At 55.3% G+C, this 14,935-nt stretch overlaps 5 protein-coding genes across 5 annotated transcripts; 1 reads left to right on the top strand and 4 right to left on the bottom strand.

The window, feature by feature from the left end:
* Positions 1 to 1,629: 1,629 nt before the first annotated feature.
* Positions 1,630 to 2,004, bottom strand: CPAR01_04930 (uncharacterized protein; the record flags this gene model as incomplete). The annotated part of the gene is made up of 1 exon (XM_060489210.1): positions 1,630 to 2,004. The coding sequence occupies one exon, from the start codon at positions 2,002 to 2,004 to the stop codon at positions 1,630 to 1,632; it is 375 nt and encodes a 124-aa protein (XP_060353416.1).
* Positions 2,005 to 3,020: 1,016 nt separating this feature from the next.
* Positions 3,021 to 3,290, bottom strand: CPAR01_04931 (uncharacterized protein; the record flags this gene model as incomplete). Its single annotated transcript, XM_060489211.1, has 1 exon — positions 3,021 to 3,290. One exon carries the CDS (start codon positions 3,288 to 3,290, stop codon positions 3,021 to 3,023), a length of 270 nt encoding a protein of 89 aa, XP_060353417.1.
* Positions 3,291 to 4,196: 906 nt separating this feature from the next.
* CPAR01_04932 (uncharacterized protein) lies at positions 4,197 to 5,315 on the top strand (the record flags this gene model as incomplete). Its single annotated transcript, XM_060489212.1, has 2 exons — positions 4,197 to 4,389; positions 4,549 to 5,315. 2 exons carry the CDS (start codon positions 4,197 to 4,199, stop codon positions 5,313 to 5,315), a joined length of 960 nt encoding a protein of 319 aa, XP_060353418.1.
* A 520-nt stretch (positions 5,316 to 5,835) lies between these two features.
* On the bottom strand, positions 5,836 to 6,807 carry CPAR01_04933 (pyridoxamine 5'-phosphate oxidase; the record flags this gene model as incomplete). Its single annotated transcript, XM_060489213.1, has 2 exons — positions 5,836 to 6,554; positions 6,768 to 6,807. 2 exons carry the CDS (start codon positions 6,805 to 6,807, stop codon positions 5,836 to 5,838), a joined length of 759 nt encoding a protein of 252 aa, XP_060353419.1.
* Positions 6,808 to 7,971: 1,164 nt separating this feature from the next.
* Positions 7,972 to 14,778, bottom strand: CPAR01_04934 (carbamoyl-phosphate synthase; the record flags this gene model as incomplete). The annotated part of the gene is made up of 3 exons (XM_060489214.1): positions 7,972 to 8,028; positions 8,080 to 14,108; positions 14,163 to 14,778. 3 exons carry the CDS (start codon positions 14,776 to 14,778, stop codon positions 7,972 to 7,974), a joined length of 6,702 nt encoding a protein of 2,233 aa, XP_060353420.1.
* Positions 14,779 to 14,935: the final 157 nt, after the last annotated feature.

Genomic DNA, 14,935 nt, shown 5'->3' on the forward strand with positions numbered 1-14,935 from the left:
TTACCCCAGAATGCCGGCCTCCAGGTGGGGGTGGAAAGTTGGAAAAGAACAAAGAGACGGGCGAGGCGGCCTTGTCAGTCGTTGCTCCCTGGAATGCTGAACTGTCGCTTGTCTTCCATCGGGCCCAAGCATGTTTCCTCAAGGAGGGAAAACATCTGCCATTTGGCGTGGCCGTGGCTGTGGCTGGATTAGCACGTCACTATACGTAGACGCTACGCTGAGACCAAGGGTCCCAGCGTGCCGAACACGGCGTGCTGCAAACCCACGGAGCAGACTTCAAGGGTTCACGACCGTCGACACTGCTGTGATGTTGGCCACGATCCACGTAAAGATCGAGGTTGGCGGCTTCGTGGCAAGTTGGTTGAGGTGAGACCGTGAGAAGTTCGTGAGCAGTCTGGGCGAATGGACAGACGGGCGGCTTCCACCACGGGAGATCAGTTAGACTGGACCTTGGGCTTGTGGAGATGACAAGATGTACTTTGGAGGTACCTCGGGGAGTTCCACCACGATATGAAGGGTCGTGGTTGTTGATGAGCGTATCCGTACTGTTTCTTTGCAAGGAATCTTGGAATCGGACAAGCAAATGAACGAGTCGATAGGTTGTTTGGACGCCTCTCCTTTACCCTTGACTCTTGACTGTCGTGTGAAGAGACTCTGGGTGAGTTGGGACTGACCGCCTGCGGTGAAGAGTTGCCGCCTTTTCCATGCAGAGGTTTCGAACCCACACAATCGGATAGTCGCATCAGATGTTGTCTTGTTGGAAAATGGAGAAGCTGAGGAGGAAGAGATCCATCTGGCAAAGTGACAGGTCACAAAAGGCGTCCCCGAAGTGCGACGAGGCAGGTACGGAGTACCGGAGACGGGTACTTGCCTGGTTGGTGAGTCCACCGTTGCTCCTCTCACCTCACCTCTCACCTCCAAGTACCTTTGGATGTACCTCCCTCCACCACCTCACCTCACCTCACCTTGCCTCACCATGGGCAGCGCAGGTACGCTGAGGCAGGTATTGCATTCAAGGTGGTTAGCTGAGGCAGCTTCGGTTGATCCTCGCCCTCACTCAGTGAGACACTGATACTGACTGTGAGCCCCTCAGTGAGGGGACCCAAGCAGTAGTGTACGTACCCAGCCTCGCTCCGTCACCAGCTCAGCCCAGCTTCCAGCGGGTCCTTCGGGCCTGCAATCCCCACTACAACCCACTGGACGAACACCCTTTGACACCCAAATTAGCACTCGCTGAGGGTTGTCGTCACGGTGAACCAGACAAGCCAGAACAACATGGCCAGGCTGTCCCTGGTTGCCATCCATGAGATCCAGGAACCTGCCCCCTTCTCGAAAAACAACACACTCGCAACATGAACGCGCAACACGCACGACACCACCACCACCACCAATGTCTAAAGGGCAACTCGTGCGAGAGATTCTCCTTGGGATCACCTTGGGAAGCCTGCCTACCTTAGGTATTCCGTGACTCCGTAGAGGAGTGCAGCAAGGTTTGCTTGGCCTTTTCGTATCCATGTGGTCCATCGGAAAATACCACCAGTCAGGATGCAATGGATGAACAATGGCACCATCTGATCGACCATCCGTCTGACGAAAAGCCCGCCGTTCCTGGATGTGCCACGGTGATGGTCAAACAGAACTGGACCGCTTGTTTGAGCCCCAGAGGCCCTTGAGCAAGCCTGTCTTGCCTGTCTTGCCCTTTTTCTTTTCCCCGATTCGATCCCTTTCTCGGATAGGCAATGAGGCACGGGGGTGTACTTTTGTGAGGGGACGCGAGACACGGGAACTGAAGAGCTGCCACACCAACTCATCGAGGCTTCCTTTGGCATCTGATTGAATGTCGACAGCTGCAAGCTCCAGGAGAGGGATTCGGTGGATGATCTGAGACTCAGACGACGGAGGCAGGATGAACAAGGCCCGAGACGGGATGGCAGCATTGGCACTGTCATCATCAGGATGGGTTGATGAGGGGATGCCAACTGCCGTCCACCCATCCAACGTCATCCTGTACTAGCATTCTGAAAGACAGGAAGGATAGCTGGACGTGTTATGATCTGAGGCCAGGGAATAAGCCAGCAAGCACCATCATCAACACCACTGACTGCGGCGGCATGCGGCGGCGGGCCTGCCTTTTTTGCTGCCCAGGGTGCTCACTGCACAGGACTGACGCGAGCGTTTCGTCTACAATGGGCAAAAGGGAAACAAAATTGCCAGCCATCGACGCAAGATTCCCGAAGCCGGGATGCCTGTCTCGTTCGTTGCGTCAGCCACCGTCACATATTATCTTGTGGGATGGGCAACACAAGGCGACCGGAGTGGTTGGGATGTAATTTGAGTGCGAGTAACTGAAACGATTCTTATTTTTTTGAATTTTAATCCTGCGTCTACGGATACTGCGTATGGATCAGGTATGCCTGGGTATCACCGCTGCTGGGTAAGGCAACCTGTGCCTGTGTAAGAGTGGGATTTGTTTGGGCCCTGTTCATCTGATTCTTATGGATAACATTAACAACAAATCCATGCCAAATGGGAATTCAGCGATGATGTGAAGTCTTTCTGCCCAAGGCTCGCATGTTTGGTTTGCCATGACCGGACGATAGTAGTCGATAAACCATGCACCTAGATGCAAGAGAATGGGCACCTATTCAGACCCATCCATCAGGTATAGAGTACCCATACGTGTGGTGATGAGTGGCCATTTTTGCCCGCATTTTGTCACTTTGTTTTGTGCCCGCATTCCCAATTTCTCGCTTCTCTTCTTCTTTTCTCGACTCCATTCAGTGATCCTCGCCCACATTGCTGCTGCCCCCCCCCCCCTGCCGGGCCTGCCCTCGTTCTTGCAGATACGCTAAAGAGCCGAGAGGGAAAAGAGGACCATTGCCGGGGTTTCCTTCTCGTTTTCCCTTGCCAAGTTGCCGTTACACCCCTGTCTTGGTGCCCTCTTCTCGGCCCTCGTCCACGTCGTCTTCGGTTCTCACCTACGGGTTATCCGCACCGCCTATTTCGTCCACCACCACTTGCTAGCTAATACTTGCCATCGTACGGAAAGCAATGCTCCCGGGGATCGAGACTTGTAGGGGGTGTGCGAAGATTAGACTGTAGAAACAAAAGACAGCAAGAGAAGATAGACCAGAGAGAGAACGCCAAAGCCAGATGATCCCGCTCAGACAGCGCGCTAAAAGTGAAGGAGTGAAAGAAAACCAAAGTTGCCAAAGAAAAGGTACATGCGAGGTACGTCCGAAGAGTACAGGGGGGAGGCACTGGGGGGCTTTGGACACAGAGCGCAGCATTGCATCAACACGGACCATCCTGCACTACTGGCGCAGAACGGAGTACCTACGCCTCCACCCCAACCTGCCTGTAATGGCATGAGCGATGGGCGATGAGAGGTTCCCAATTGTCCTTTCCATGTCTTTCCTCTTCTTCGTCTCCAACTTGTGCTTGTTGTGGAACCCACTTGGTGCAACGCCCACCGCCGAAATACCCTCTCTCTCTCAAACAGAGAGTACCCCGTACAGAGTGCCAGAATCCCAGAATCCCAGGCTCTAGCCCAGCCCGCCCGTCCATCTTCCCGCTCGCGACTCGTTTCCCAAACCCGACTCAGCCTTACTTCGCTTTATGAACCCTGCATAACTTACCAGCAACGGCATCTGGGATCCTTTCTCTCTGTGTCTGTGTCCAAGTTCGAAGCCCCTTTCTGATGTACGGATACACCCATTGCTACTAGGTACGGAGCATGTACTCGGACCTGGCAATCCCAATCCCAATCCCAAATCCAATCCCACCACGCCCGTCCATCATCCACCTACCTCACTACATATACCGCCCCGACCTCCCACCTCATCCAAGCCTCTCTCCTAGTGCTCTCCTACTCACCTCTCCAACCCGACGTTGCGTGATCACATCATCCCCTTACGACCGAGTACGAGCTACTGCCCTAATCACACACCCGATTACAAGCTGCATACGAATATGAGCAGCACCCCCTACTGCTCAGGACCGAGGACAGGAAGAGTTGGCTTTTACGACGTTTACCACCCACGACCGACACGATCCACCAACAGATAATTTTCTACTCGTTCCGCTATTGTTACTGTTATAAAACAGGAACCACTTCGCATACACCCACATTCCAATACCAACAACTACCACCAGGCCCAATAGTCAGAGCCGTGAGCACGAGACACAACGACAAGATGGGCAACATGGCGAGACAGGTCCAGAACACCGACTACTCGGACGACGAATACGGAGCCGAGGACGCCTACTTCACCTACCGACCCCTCTCCAACCTTCCCACCCCGCCACCTTCATCCAGGAATTCTTCCGCCCACCAGAGCCCGAAAACGGCCTTGGAAGAAGGCGACATCCTGCAAGAAAAGTTCCTTGGTACGTGCAGCCCGAATTACGTGATGGCGGATGGGGAAAGAGCTTTGGCAACCCTTACAGACTTTACCCCGTCTTGCTCCAACGCTCGTTCGTTCGATGGGCATGCTCCAAATGCAATATATTATATGCAATGTAATGCTAACCTCCGCGCGCTTACAGGCCCCGCCATCCACCTCGTCAACCTCGTTCCCACGTCAGCTTCCCTCACGACCCCGTCGGTGCCTCTGGTCCAGGCCATGCTCAGCCGGTCCGGCCTCCCGCTCGAGACCATTGCCTTGGCCGTCTGCATCCTCGACTCTCTCAACTCCAAGTTCGCCCTGAGCTGGCGCTTGCAGTGCCCCCTGCTCGTCGACGGTTCTTCCTACAACAAACGCCACACTCTTGGCCACAGCCCTCTCCTCGATCGCCGCCGCCAGCAGCAGCTGCACATCGACTCGGTCCAGCCCGAGCTCATCATCCTGTCTGCCCTCATCATCGCCGCCAAATTCACCGACGACTGCCACGACTCGACGTCATACTACTCGTCAAATTGGGGCAAGGACACTTGGTCGTGCGAGCAGATCAACGTAACGGAACGCTGCATCTGCGAGAACCTTAACTACCGCATCAAGCCCCTGGTCGACGATGAGGATCTGCTCGCCGACACTATGGTTGACATGCAGCTGGCCGCACGGCACTACAACTCGGCCCGCCCCGTCCAACCCCACGAGATGGGACACAGCAAGAGCAAGAGCATGACGATCGGTACGGCCGTGATTGGTCTGGGCCTGCAGCTGACGCCCGTCGACACGCCCAAGTCTGAGGTCGAGTCGTTTGGTGACGAAGTGCGTGCGGCTCTTGAAAAGACGACCTTTGGCGGGGATTACATGTCCCTGACCTTTTCCGGTAACGACATGGGTCTGTCTCCAGTTGGCGAGGAGTTTTGAGGAACGAAGATGGAAAACAAAAAGGGACGACGGGACAATCAGCGAGCGAGCGTTTTTGTTTGATTGTCATGATGGTTGATTTGCATGCCTTGTGGGATTCCGAGAGGATATTTCGCACATTTGCATAAGTCTCACTGGCTTATTGTATACTGAGGGGGCGACATCATTTTTTCCAAAGCTTGAACGTTTTTAGGATACCAAAACCTCGGCCTTGACGAGGGCTTGACGGGTTACGCATTTTGTAATTTTTCTTGAGCGATCAAACTGGGCTGGCGTATATGGTGGATAAGGGGTTTCATCGGTATCGGATTGGGGGGTTTGGGATCAGGGTCGCGACGCTGGAAACCATGGTTCGTCTTTTTATCATACCCTATTTGGTAATGTAGTCCAGGAAAGACAAATTTTCTCACTTTTACACATTGTTCCCTCGCTGTGATTCCTTATGATGAGTGATGGTATTTTGACTTAACAACAAAAACCAGAGTTCACATGTCTAACCTAGAAACTACACCATCACCGCCTAAGGGCTCAACCTGTTGATCGTCCACTTATCCTCCTCGCCCTCCACCTTGTCATACACAAACCGGTCATGAAGCCGACTATCCCTCCCCTGCCAAAACTCAATTCTGTCCGGTACGATCCTCAACCCGCCCCAAAACTCGGGCACCGGAATCGTCTCCTGGCCCTCGAACCGCTCCTCCACCTCCTTCACCCACCCCTCCAGCTGCGCCCTCCCATCGTCCTTCTCCCCCTCCTCGCCTCTCACCCCTTCCTGCGGCTCCAGCACCTGACTCTGCCGCGAAGCCCACGCCCCGATTCGGCTCCCGCGCACGCGCGTGTCGTAGTACACCTGACTCTCCTCCCTCGTCAACCTCTCCGCCCTGCCCTCAACTCTGACCTGCCTCTGCAGCGCCTCCCACCAGAACGTCAGGCTCGCGTGCGGGTTGGAGGCGAGGTCGGCTGCTTTGCGGGAGGTGCCGAGGTTGGTGTAGACTACGAAGCCGCCCTTGGCGTCGAGTTCTTTGAGGTAGACCATGCGGGCGGAGACGCGGCCGGACGGCAGGGAGGCGGTGGAGAGGGTCGCGGTTTCCGGGTGGGAGACGGCGTGGGTTTGTTGGGCTGCCGTGAACCAGGTGTTGAATTGGTGGGTTGGCGAGGTTGGGTGCAGGGAGGGGAGGGAGAGGCGGCCGAGGGTGAATTGGTCTGCGCGGGTGTTTTGGGAGGAGCCGGCGGGTGCGACTGCGATGTTAGTTTTGGTGTTCTGTGGGGGTTTGTGGTGAGGGGGTTGGTGAGGTGAGATGGGAGGGGAGCATGAGAGTGAGATGAGGGCCGTTCTTTCCCGGCGTCTTCATCATCCAGTGATCCGGTGATCCGGCCTTTTCACTCTCGTCGTGCCTCTTCACCCGGGGATGCCATGCTACGCAGATCGAAAGGGCAGTGGTGAGAACTTACAGATGAGCTTCTCGCTCTCGGGAGGCGGGTGTAGAGCCATCTTGAGCGATCTCGAGAATCTGTAAGCGAAGCCGGGCCTCATATGCGAGAGGTCAAATGTTCACCTTGGCTAGTGAGTAAGTGGTCTTGTTTACCAGAACTTCCTCATTACCCAACTTTCATCAGCTGATGGAGAACACGGGCAGAAGAAAGTTGATTGTTTCGTGACTCAATGAAAAGCGACTCACGAGGAAATGCTAGGATCGACGTCCAGATCAATTGCAGCTTGGAAGTTCGCGCTTAGGTACGTAAAATGTCGAGAGTAAGTTGATGCGGTGTGTTTGATGTGTGTAGACCAGCGTGTAAAGGGTGAGGTGATTTACGCCTCTAAAAAAAGCGGTTGCAGTGTCATGTCATGACTTGGTAACTTTCCCTCTCATGATGCTTGCATTTGGAGTGAGGGGCACCGCAAGCTGCAAAAAACGCCCCACATTCTCGGAGCACGTTGCTAAGGGTGGACAGCCGCAGAATGTTCCACCCGTTCTTCTCCCCTGCCCACACACCTACAACGTAGACACTCAAACACCCAGACATCGGATTGTATGTAGGTAGGCGCAGCCGCGCAGCGCGCAGAACACCCACATTGCGGAGCTCAAATACGGAGCAGGGATCAGCCCAGCACATCAGTCTTCCGATCGGACCACTTGATGACTACACATTGAGAGACGTCACAAATAACAATAGAATACACACAAAACACACATACACGCAAGACACACACATAACGCAACAGACCAAACAAACGTATTTCATTCCGTACATACGACGGGTAGGGGGTATCATATCGTAAACAAACGTCATCCAGGTACGCAAGATACGCAACGTACGCAACAAACGTAGCGAACGCAACGCACTATACGCACTACCCAAAACACCTCTAAACCCAAATAAAAACATGTAATCCCTCTTACACCACGACGTCGTGATGGCGCGAGCCAAACAACGGACGTCTTGACGGCGCGCTTTCTTATACGCCAATTTTGAGGAATAGTTGCTTCCTACTTTGTGTGTGTGTCTATACTATCATCCCGATGAAAAAAGAAAAAAGCCCGAAAACCCAAAACACCAAACTGTTCTAAAAACTTTTTTGCACGTGTGCATTTTTTGTTCTCATGTCCAAGTTCCCCGTACAATTAGGAAAGAAAGCCAAAAGAAAACTTCATCTCTATGGTGCCATAACCAACGCAAGCAAAGCCATGCGGCAGTACAGACCATATCTCATCTATGCAACTTGTCAGCATTCTGTTCAAACCTCAAGGGTCAAGGGACTTACCTGTCTGAAGTAAGCCGCACGCTGGTCAGTGTCAACCTCGGGCGCAATCTCCTCGTTTCTCGGGAGAGGGTGCAGGATGCACATGTCTCTCTTGGCCGACTTGAGGGTGCGGTTGTCAATGCGGTACGAGTTCTTGACCTTCTCGTAGTCCTCCACCGTCGGGAATCTCTCCTTCTGGACGCGAGTGCAGTAGAGCACGTCGCTCTTGGCCAGGATCTCGGGAGTAAGCTCCTCAGACTCGCAAAGGAGCTGGCCAGACTCGACCAAGAAGTTGCGCACGTCGGTAGGCAGGGCAAGTCCCTTGGGAGAGACAAGCTGAACCTGGACACCGTAGTCGCGGAGAAGGTAGATCAGGGAGTGGACAGGGCGGCCGTAGAGCAGGTCACCAACGAAGGTGATGGTAAGACCCTGGACGGTACCGAGCTCCTCACGAATGGTGAAGAGATCAAGGAAGGCCTGAGTAGGGTGCTCCTTGCTGCCGTTGCCTCCGTTGATGACGGGAACGGGAGAGTATCTCTTAGCAATCTCCACGCTGTGCTCGTCAGGGTGGCGGAGCACAACGGCGTCACCGTAGCAACCGAGGGTGCGCAGAGTGTCCTGGAGAGACTCGCCCTTCTGCACCGAGGATTGAGAGGTGGCAATGGCGACGGTGCGGCCGCCAAGTCTCTGCATCGCGGCATCGAAGGAGGCAGAAGTGCGGGTCGAAGGCTCGTAGAACAAGGTGCACAGGACCCGGCCCCGCAGAACGTTCAAGACACCCTCGCGCTGGACGCCCAGGCGCATCTGCTGAGCCACAGTGAAGAGGTGGTGAAGGTCAGCACGGGTGTACTGGCTAACAGACAGGCAGCTGTGGCTCTTCCACGACGAGGGCTGCGACAGGAGGTCCTGAAGCTTGGAGCCAACGGCGGGATGGAGAGGGGCGGGAAGACCGAGGTCCTCGAAGCCGCTGTTGCTCTTGTTGGGCAGGTAGCCGTCGGTGGGACGAAGCTTGGTGGGCCTGGAGGTGTTGAACAGCGACGGGCGACGGTCACGAGGGCTGTCAGGGTTGGTCAAAGACTGCAGCTGAGGCTTGATCGCAGGGGACATGGGCAGAGCACCGTGAGTGGACATGTCCTTGCCAAGAGCAGGCAGAGCCAGCAGCTCGCCATCCAGGCAGACGGTCTGGTCCTGGAAGGTCACACGCTGGACCGAACCGCGCATGGTGCGGCCAGCGAAGGGAGACCAGCCGTTGGTGTTGTGGACAGCGTAGGGACGGTCAATCTCAACCTCGACGCTGGTTCCAACCTGTTCATGGAGCTCAAAGATCTCCTTGGGGTTGTCGTAGAGACGAGCCTTGATGTCGTCGACGGTCAGCTTGCCCTCAGTAACGGAAGTGAGGAGCAGGGGCAGAGCGTCGGCGATGCCAACGGAAGGATCGGCGGTCTTGCCCAGAGAGCTGGCAAGCTGGTAAGGCAAGCTGCCAATGGAGAAGACGTCGATGGTGCTTAGGTGAGCCCAGAGAGCGTTCTGGTCGGCCTTGGTGGGGAGCAGGGCACAGTCGGGGAAGTCATCCTGCGAGAGGTACAGGGAGAAGATGGACACGTCGCAGGTGACCTTCAAGCCCTTGGCCTTGCTAAGGGCAATGAGCTTGATATCGTCCTTGGTGGAGACCGAGGTGACGTGAATTCTCCGGTTGTGCAGGCTGGCCAGGAGCAGGATGGAAGCCAGGTCGGTGAGCTTGGCATCAGTGACAATGGGCTTGTGCGCAGGCCACTTGTCAAAGTGGGCAGTCACGGCAGCGACCTTGCTGATGTTTCCAGACAGGTGGTTGAAGGGGATGAAGAGAGATCCGACCTCACCGGTCACGTGGCTGATACGGTCAGAGTTGTCAGAGGTGGCAGTGACGGAGAAGTTGAAGTCGCAGAATCCACCCTGCTTGCTGCTCTGCTGGGCGACCTTCAGGCTGACAGCATCGGTGATTGAGCCATCGACGCCGACAGGCATGATGCGGACCATGCTGAAACCGGCGGAGAGCGAGGCCTTGGTAACAGCCTTGAGATCCTTGCTTCCGGCAGTAGCAATACCAGGTACAAAGGCAGCGACGTTGATCAAGCCAGGCAGAGAGATGGTGCGGTGGCTGGTCTGGAAGTCGCGGCTGCCGACCTCGAGTCCGAAGTGGCGGGCAATGGCCTCAACGAGAATCTTGGCGTTCTTGACGTTGGTGACCAGAGGAACCTGGTAGTCGACGGCCATACGTCTGGTCTGGTAACCCTTACTCATGTAGTTGGCGGGACGGCGGTACTTGTTGTTGGAAGGCAAGTTGATGTAGAGATCAATCATATTCTTGGCCAAGTGCTGCGTAAGGGAGAACTCGGAACGCTGGTCCTCCTGCTCGTTGGCAAGGACTTCCAGGTACTGAACGGGAATGTTGTGCTCCTGGAGGAAGTCGGCAGTACCGGCGGTAGCGAACAGCTTGTAGCCGAGGCGGGCAAGCTTGTCGATGGCGGGCAGCATCTCCTTCTTGTCCTTGTAAGAACCGATGGACAGAAGGATGTTGGCCTTGGGGATCTTGAATCCGGTGGACATCAAAGCCTTGAGGTAGGCTTCGTACTTGTCGACACCGAAGCAAGCAACTTCACCGGTGGAAGCCATCTCGACACCCAAGACGGGGTCTGCGCCGGAAAGACGGGAGAAACTGAACTGGGGAACCTTGACACCGACGCAGTTGGGGGCGATATCGGTAGCAGGGTAGGCCTCGAATGGCTTGCCAGTGATGGCCTTGGTGGCCATCTCAATCATGTCGACACCCATGACCTTGGAAACGAAGGGGAACGATCGAGAAGCACGGACGTTGCACTCGATGACCTTGATGTCGTTGTCCTTGGCGATGAACTGAATGTTGAAAGGGCCAGTGACGTTCAGAGCAGCACCAATCTTGCGAGTTGCCTCCTCGATTCTGGCAATGGTCTCGGGCTCCAAGTCCTGAGGGGGCAGGATGAGAGTGGCGTCACCAGAGTGAACACCGGCATTCTCGACGTGCTCAGAGATGAAGTGGCCAATGACAACACCGTCCTTGGCAACAGCATCCATCTCGATTTCCTTGGCGTTCTCAATGTACTTGGTAATAACGACAGGGTGCTCGCGGGAAACCTCAGCAGCCTGGGCCAAGTAGTTCTCGAGATCCTGCTCGGAGTAGACAGTGTTCATCGCAGCACCCGAGAGGACGTAAGAAGGTCGCACCAACACGGGGTAGGAGACGGCGTTGCAGAACTTCTTGGCCTCGTCGAAGCTGGTCAACTCCTTCCAGGTGGGCTGATCAACACCAATGGTGTCCAGCATACGAGAGAACTTGTAGCGGTTCTCGGCGTTATCAATCATCTCAGGAGAGGTACCAAGAATTTTGATGCCAGCGCGGTGGAGCGGCAGAGCAATGTTGTTGGGGGTCTGTCCACCCATAGCACCGAGGACACCACCAGCGCCTTCCAGCTGGTAGATATCAAGGATGGACTCCAAGCTGATGTTCTCGAAGTAGAGCTTGTCGGCCTCGTCGTAGTCGGTACTGACAGTCTCCGGGTTGTAGTTGACCATAATAGTCTTGAAGCCATCCTGGCGCAAGGTGCGGATAGCGCGAACAGAGCACCAATCGAACTCGACGGAAGAGCCAATGCGGTAGACACCAGATCCCAAGACCATGATGCCGTGGTCATCAAAGGACACATCACTCTCGGTCGCATTGTAGGTCAGGTAGAGGTAGTTGGTGTGAGCAGGGAACTCAGCAGCAACGGTATCGATTTGCTTGACAAACGGCATGATGCTGGCCTCCTGTCTCAGAGACCGCACGGCGATCTCGTTGGAGCTCCAGAACTTGGCGAGCTGACGATCAGAGAAACCGAGTCTCTTGGCCTGAAGGAGAATTGCAGGGGACTTGGAGATGTCGCTGGTGGTGTAGTTGGTCATGTTCTTGGCGAAGTCGCTCAAGCCCTTGAGCTTGTTCAGGAACCACTTGTCGATCTTGGTAAGCTCCCAGATCTTGTCGACGGTATAGCCAGAGTGCATAGCGTTGGCAATGGCGAACAGACGCTGGTCGGAAGGAGTCTGTAGCTCGTCATCGATAGACATCAAAGCCTCGGTCTCGTTAAAGCCCAGGTTGTGGAAATCGATGGCACGAATTGCCTTCTGGATGGCTTCCTCAAAGCTCCTGCCGATGCTCATGACTTCACCAACACTCTTCATGGAGGAACCAAGCTGAGTGGAGACGCGGGTGAACTTCTTCAAGTCCCAGCGGGGCATCTTGACAACAACGTAATCCAGGGAAGGCTCGAAGCAGGCGCAGGTGGACTTGGTGACGCTGTTGGCAATGTCCTTCAGGGGAATACCAAGACCAAGCTTGGCGGCGATGAAAGCCAAGGGGTATCCGGTAGCCTTAGAAGCAAGGGCAGAGGATCTCGACAATCTGGCGTTGACTTCGATAATGCAGTACTCCCTAGAGAAGGGGTTCAGGGCATACTGAATGTTGCACTCTCCGACGACGCCCAAGTGGCGAATGACGTTGACAGCGGTAGTGCGGAGCATGTTGTAGTCCTCATCAGACAAGGTCTGGGAGGGAGCGACAACAATGGAATCACCGGTGTGAATACCAAGGGGATCGAAGTTCTCCATGTTGCACACAGTGATACAGTTATCCTGAGCATCACGAACGACCTCGTACTCGATCTCCTTCCAGCCCTTCATACTGCGCTCGATAAGCACTTGGGGACTGGCGGCGAAGGCCTTGTTGCAGAGATCCATGAGCTCGGCCTCATTGTTGGCGAAACCACTGCCGAGACCTCCAAGAGCGTAGGCGGCTCTGACAATGACGGGGAAGCCAATGTCCTTGACACAAGACATGGCCTCGTCAATGTTGCTTGCAGAAGCAGACTTGGCGCACTTCTCGCCAATGGAGTCCATGCTGCGAGCAAAGAGCTCACGATCCTCGGTGGTGATGATGGTATCAATGGGGGTACCAAGGACCTGGACACCGAGCTCCTCGAACTCGTCCTTCAACTGGATACCGACTGACAGAGCAGTCTGTCCACCAAAGGTAACGTAAATGGCATCGGGTCTCTCGTACTGGATGACCTTGCGGACGAACTCTGCGTTGACGGGAAGGAAGTACACCTTATCGGCAAGACCCTTGGAGGTCTGAATCGTCGCAATGTTGGGGTTGATGAGAACGGTGTAGATACCCTCCTCCTTGAGAGCCTTGATGGCCTGGGAGCCAGAGTAGTCGAACTCTCCGGCCTGTCCAATGCTGAGACCACCACTGCCCAGAATGAGGACCTTGCGAGGGTGGACGCGGGGGTGAAGACGCTCGTTCTCCTCGATGGTGCCACCGGGAAACTTGACCGGGGCGTTGAGCGCCTTGGGGTCGGCGGCGCACTCCTCAATGGTGCTAATGAAGACATCAAAGAGGTACTCGGTATCGCGAGGACCGGGTGTGCTCTCGGGGTGGAACTGCACACTGAAGTAAGGCTTGGACAGATGGGCAATACCCTCGTTGCTGCCGTCGTTGGCATTGACGAAGAGCTCCCTCCAGTCGGCCGTCAGTGACTTTGAGTCGACAGCGAAACCGTGGTTCTGGGAGGTGATGTGGCACTTTCCGGAGATCATGCTCGTGCAGGGAATGTTGTGACCTCTGTTGCCGAACTTCATCTTCTCGGTGCTGGCACCGGAGGCACGGGCGAGCAGCTGGTGTCCCAGGCAAATACCAAAGACGGGAGTCTTGGTCTTGTCCATGGCAGCCTGGATGTTCTTGACGGTCTTTTCCAGCATGGCCGGGTCACCGGGACCATTGGAGAGGAAGAGACCATCGTACTCTTCGCCGGCCTGCTTGACCAGGTCGTGGTCCCAGGGGCAGACCAGGACTTCGACACCGCGCTTGAGGAAGCACCTCAGCTGGTTGTACTTCATACCAACGTCCAAGCACAGGACGCGGATAGGTCGGCCGGAGGGGTGCTTCTTTACGGCAACGCTCGAAGGAGGCTTGTACAACTTGGGAGCCTTGATTGATACTAGAATGCAGAGTAAGCAAAAGCCGAATCAAGAGAATTGTTGGCAGAACTCACCCTCAGCTACGAGGTTCTTCTCGTTGGGGTTTACCCAGTCAACGGCCTGGAAGTCCTCAATGGAGAAGGACGCGACACCATTGACGTGACCGTTGGCGGTGCCGTTGGTCAGGTTCTTCTTTTGCAACAACAAGCGGCCGAGGGTGCTGCCCTGTGACCTCAGGTACTTTGTGAGTTGTCTGGTGTCAACGCCGTAGATGGCGGGGACGCCCTGCTCCTTGAGCCAGGTGCCAAGTGATGACTCTGCCAAGAAGTGGGAATAGTCCTCGCCCGAGTAGGAGTGGGCGACGAGACCGGCGATGTGAATCTGGGACGACTCGAAGTGAGCGGGCAGGTCGCCCAGGAGCTCGTCAATGGTCTCCCGCGAAGGAACACCATAGTTGCCAACCAGAGGGAAGGTGATAACCAGGATCTGGCCACGGTACGAGGGGTCTGTTACCGACTCCGGATACCCCACCATTCCGGTCTGGAAAACGAGCTCTCCGGCGATGCTCTTCTGGGCACCAAAGCTGTAACCCTGGTAGACGGTGCCATCGGGCAGCTCCAGAGCCATGAGGCCCTCGTCATCGGAGCCGACAATGCGGGCCGCAGCCGGGGGGTAGACGGTGGGCGACATTTTCGGTTGTGGAAGGAGGAGTTTCTTCTGGGTGATGCGGGGCACAGAGAAAATTGACGGGTGAAGAAACTCTCGGAGGGAAGAGGGTCTAAAGCAACAACGATGTGAAAGAAAGAAGTGCTAGAGAAAGTGACAGCAGCGAGCTCGTCAAAAGAGT

The sequence above is a fragment of the Colletotrichum paranaense genome (genome assembly GCF_030867605.1).
Source record: "Colletotrichum paranaense strain IMI 384185 chromosome Unknown Scaffold_3.1, whole genome shotgun sequence".
Lineage (NCBI taxonomy): Eukaryota > Fungi > Ascomycota > Sordariomycetes > Glomerellales > Glomerellaceae > Colletotrichum > Colletotrichum paranaense.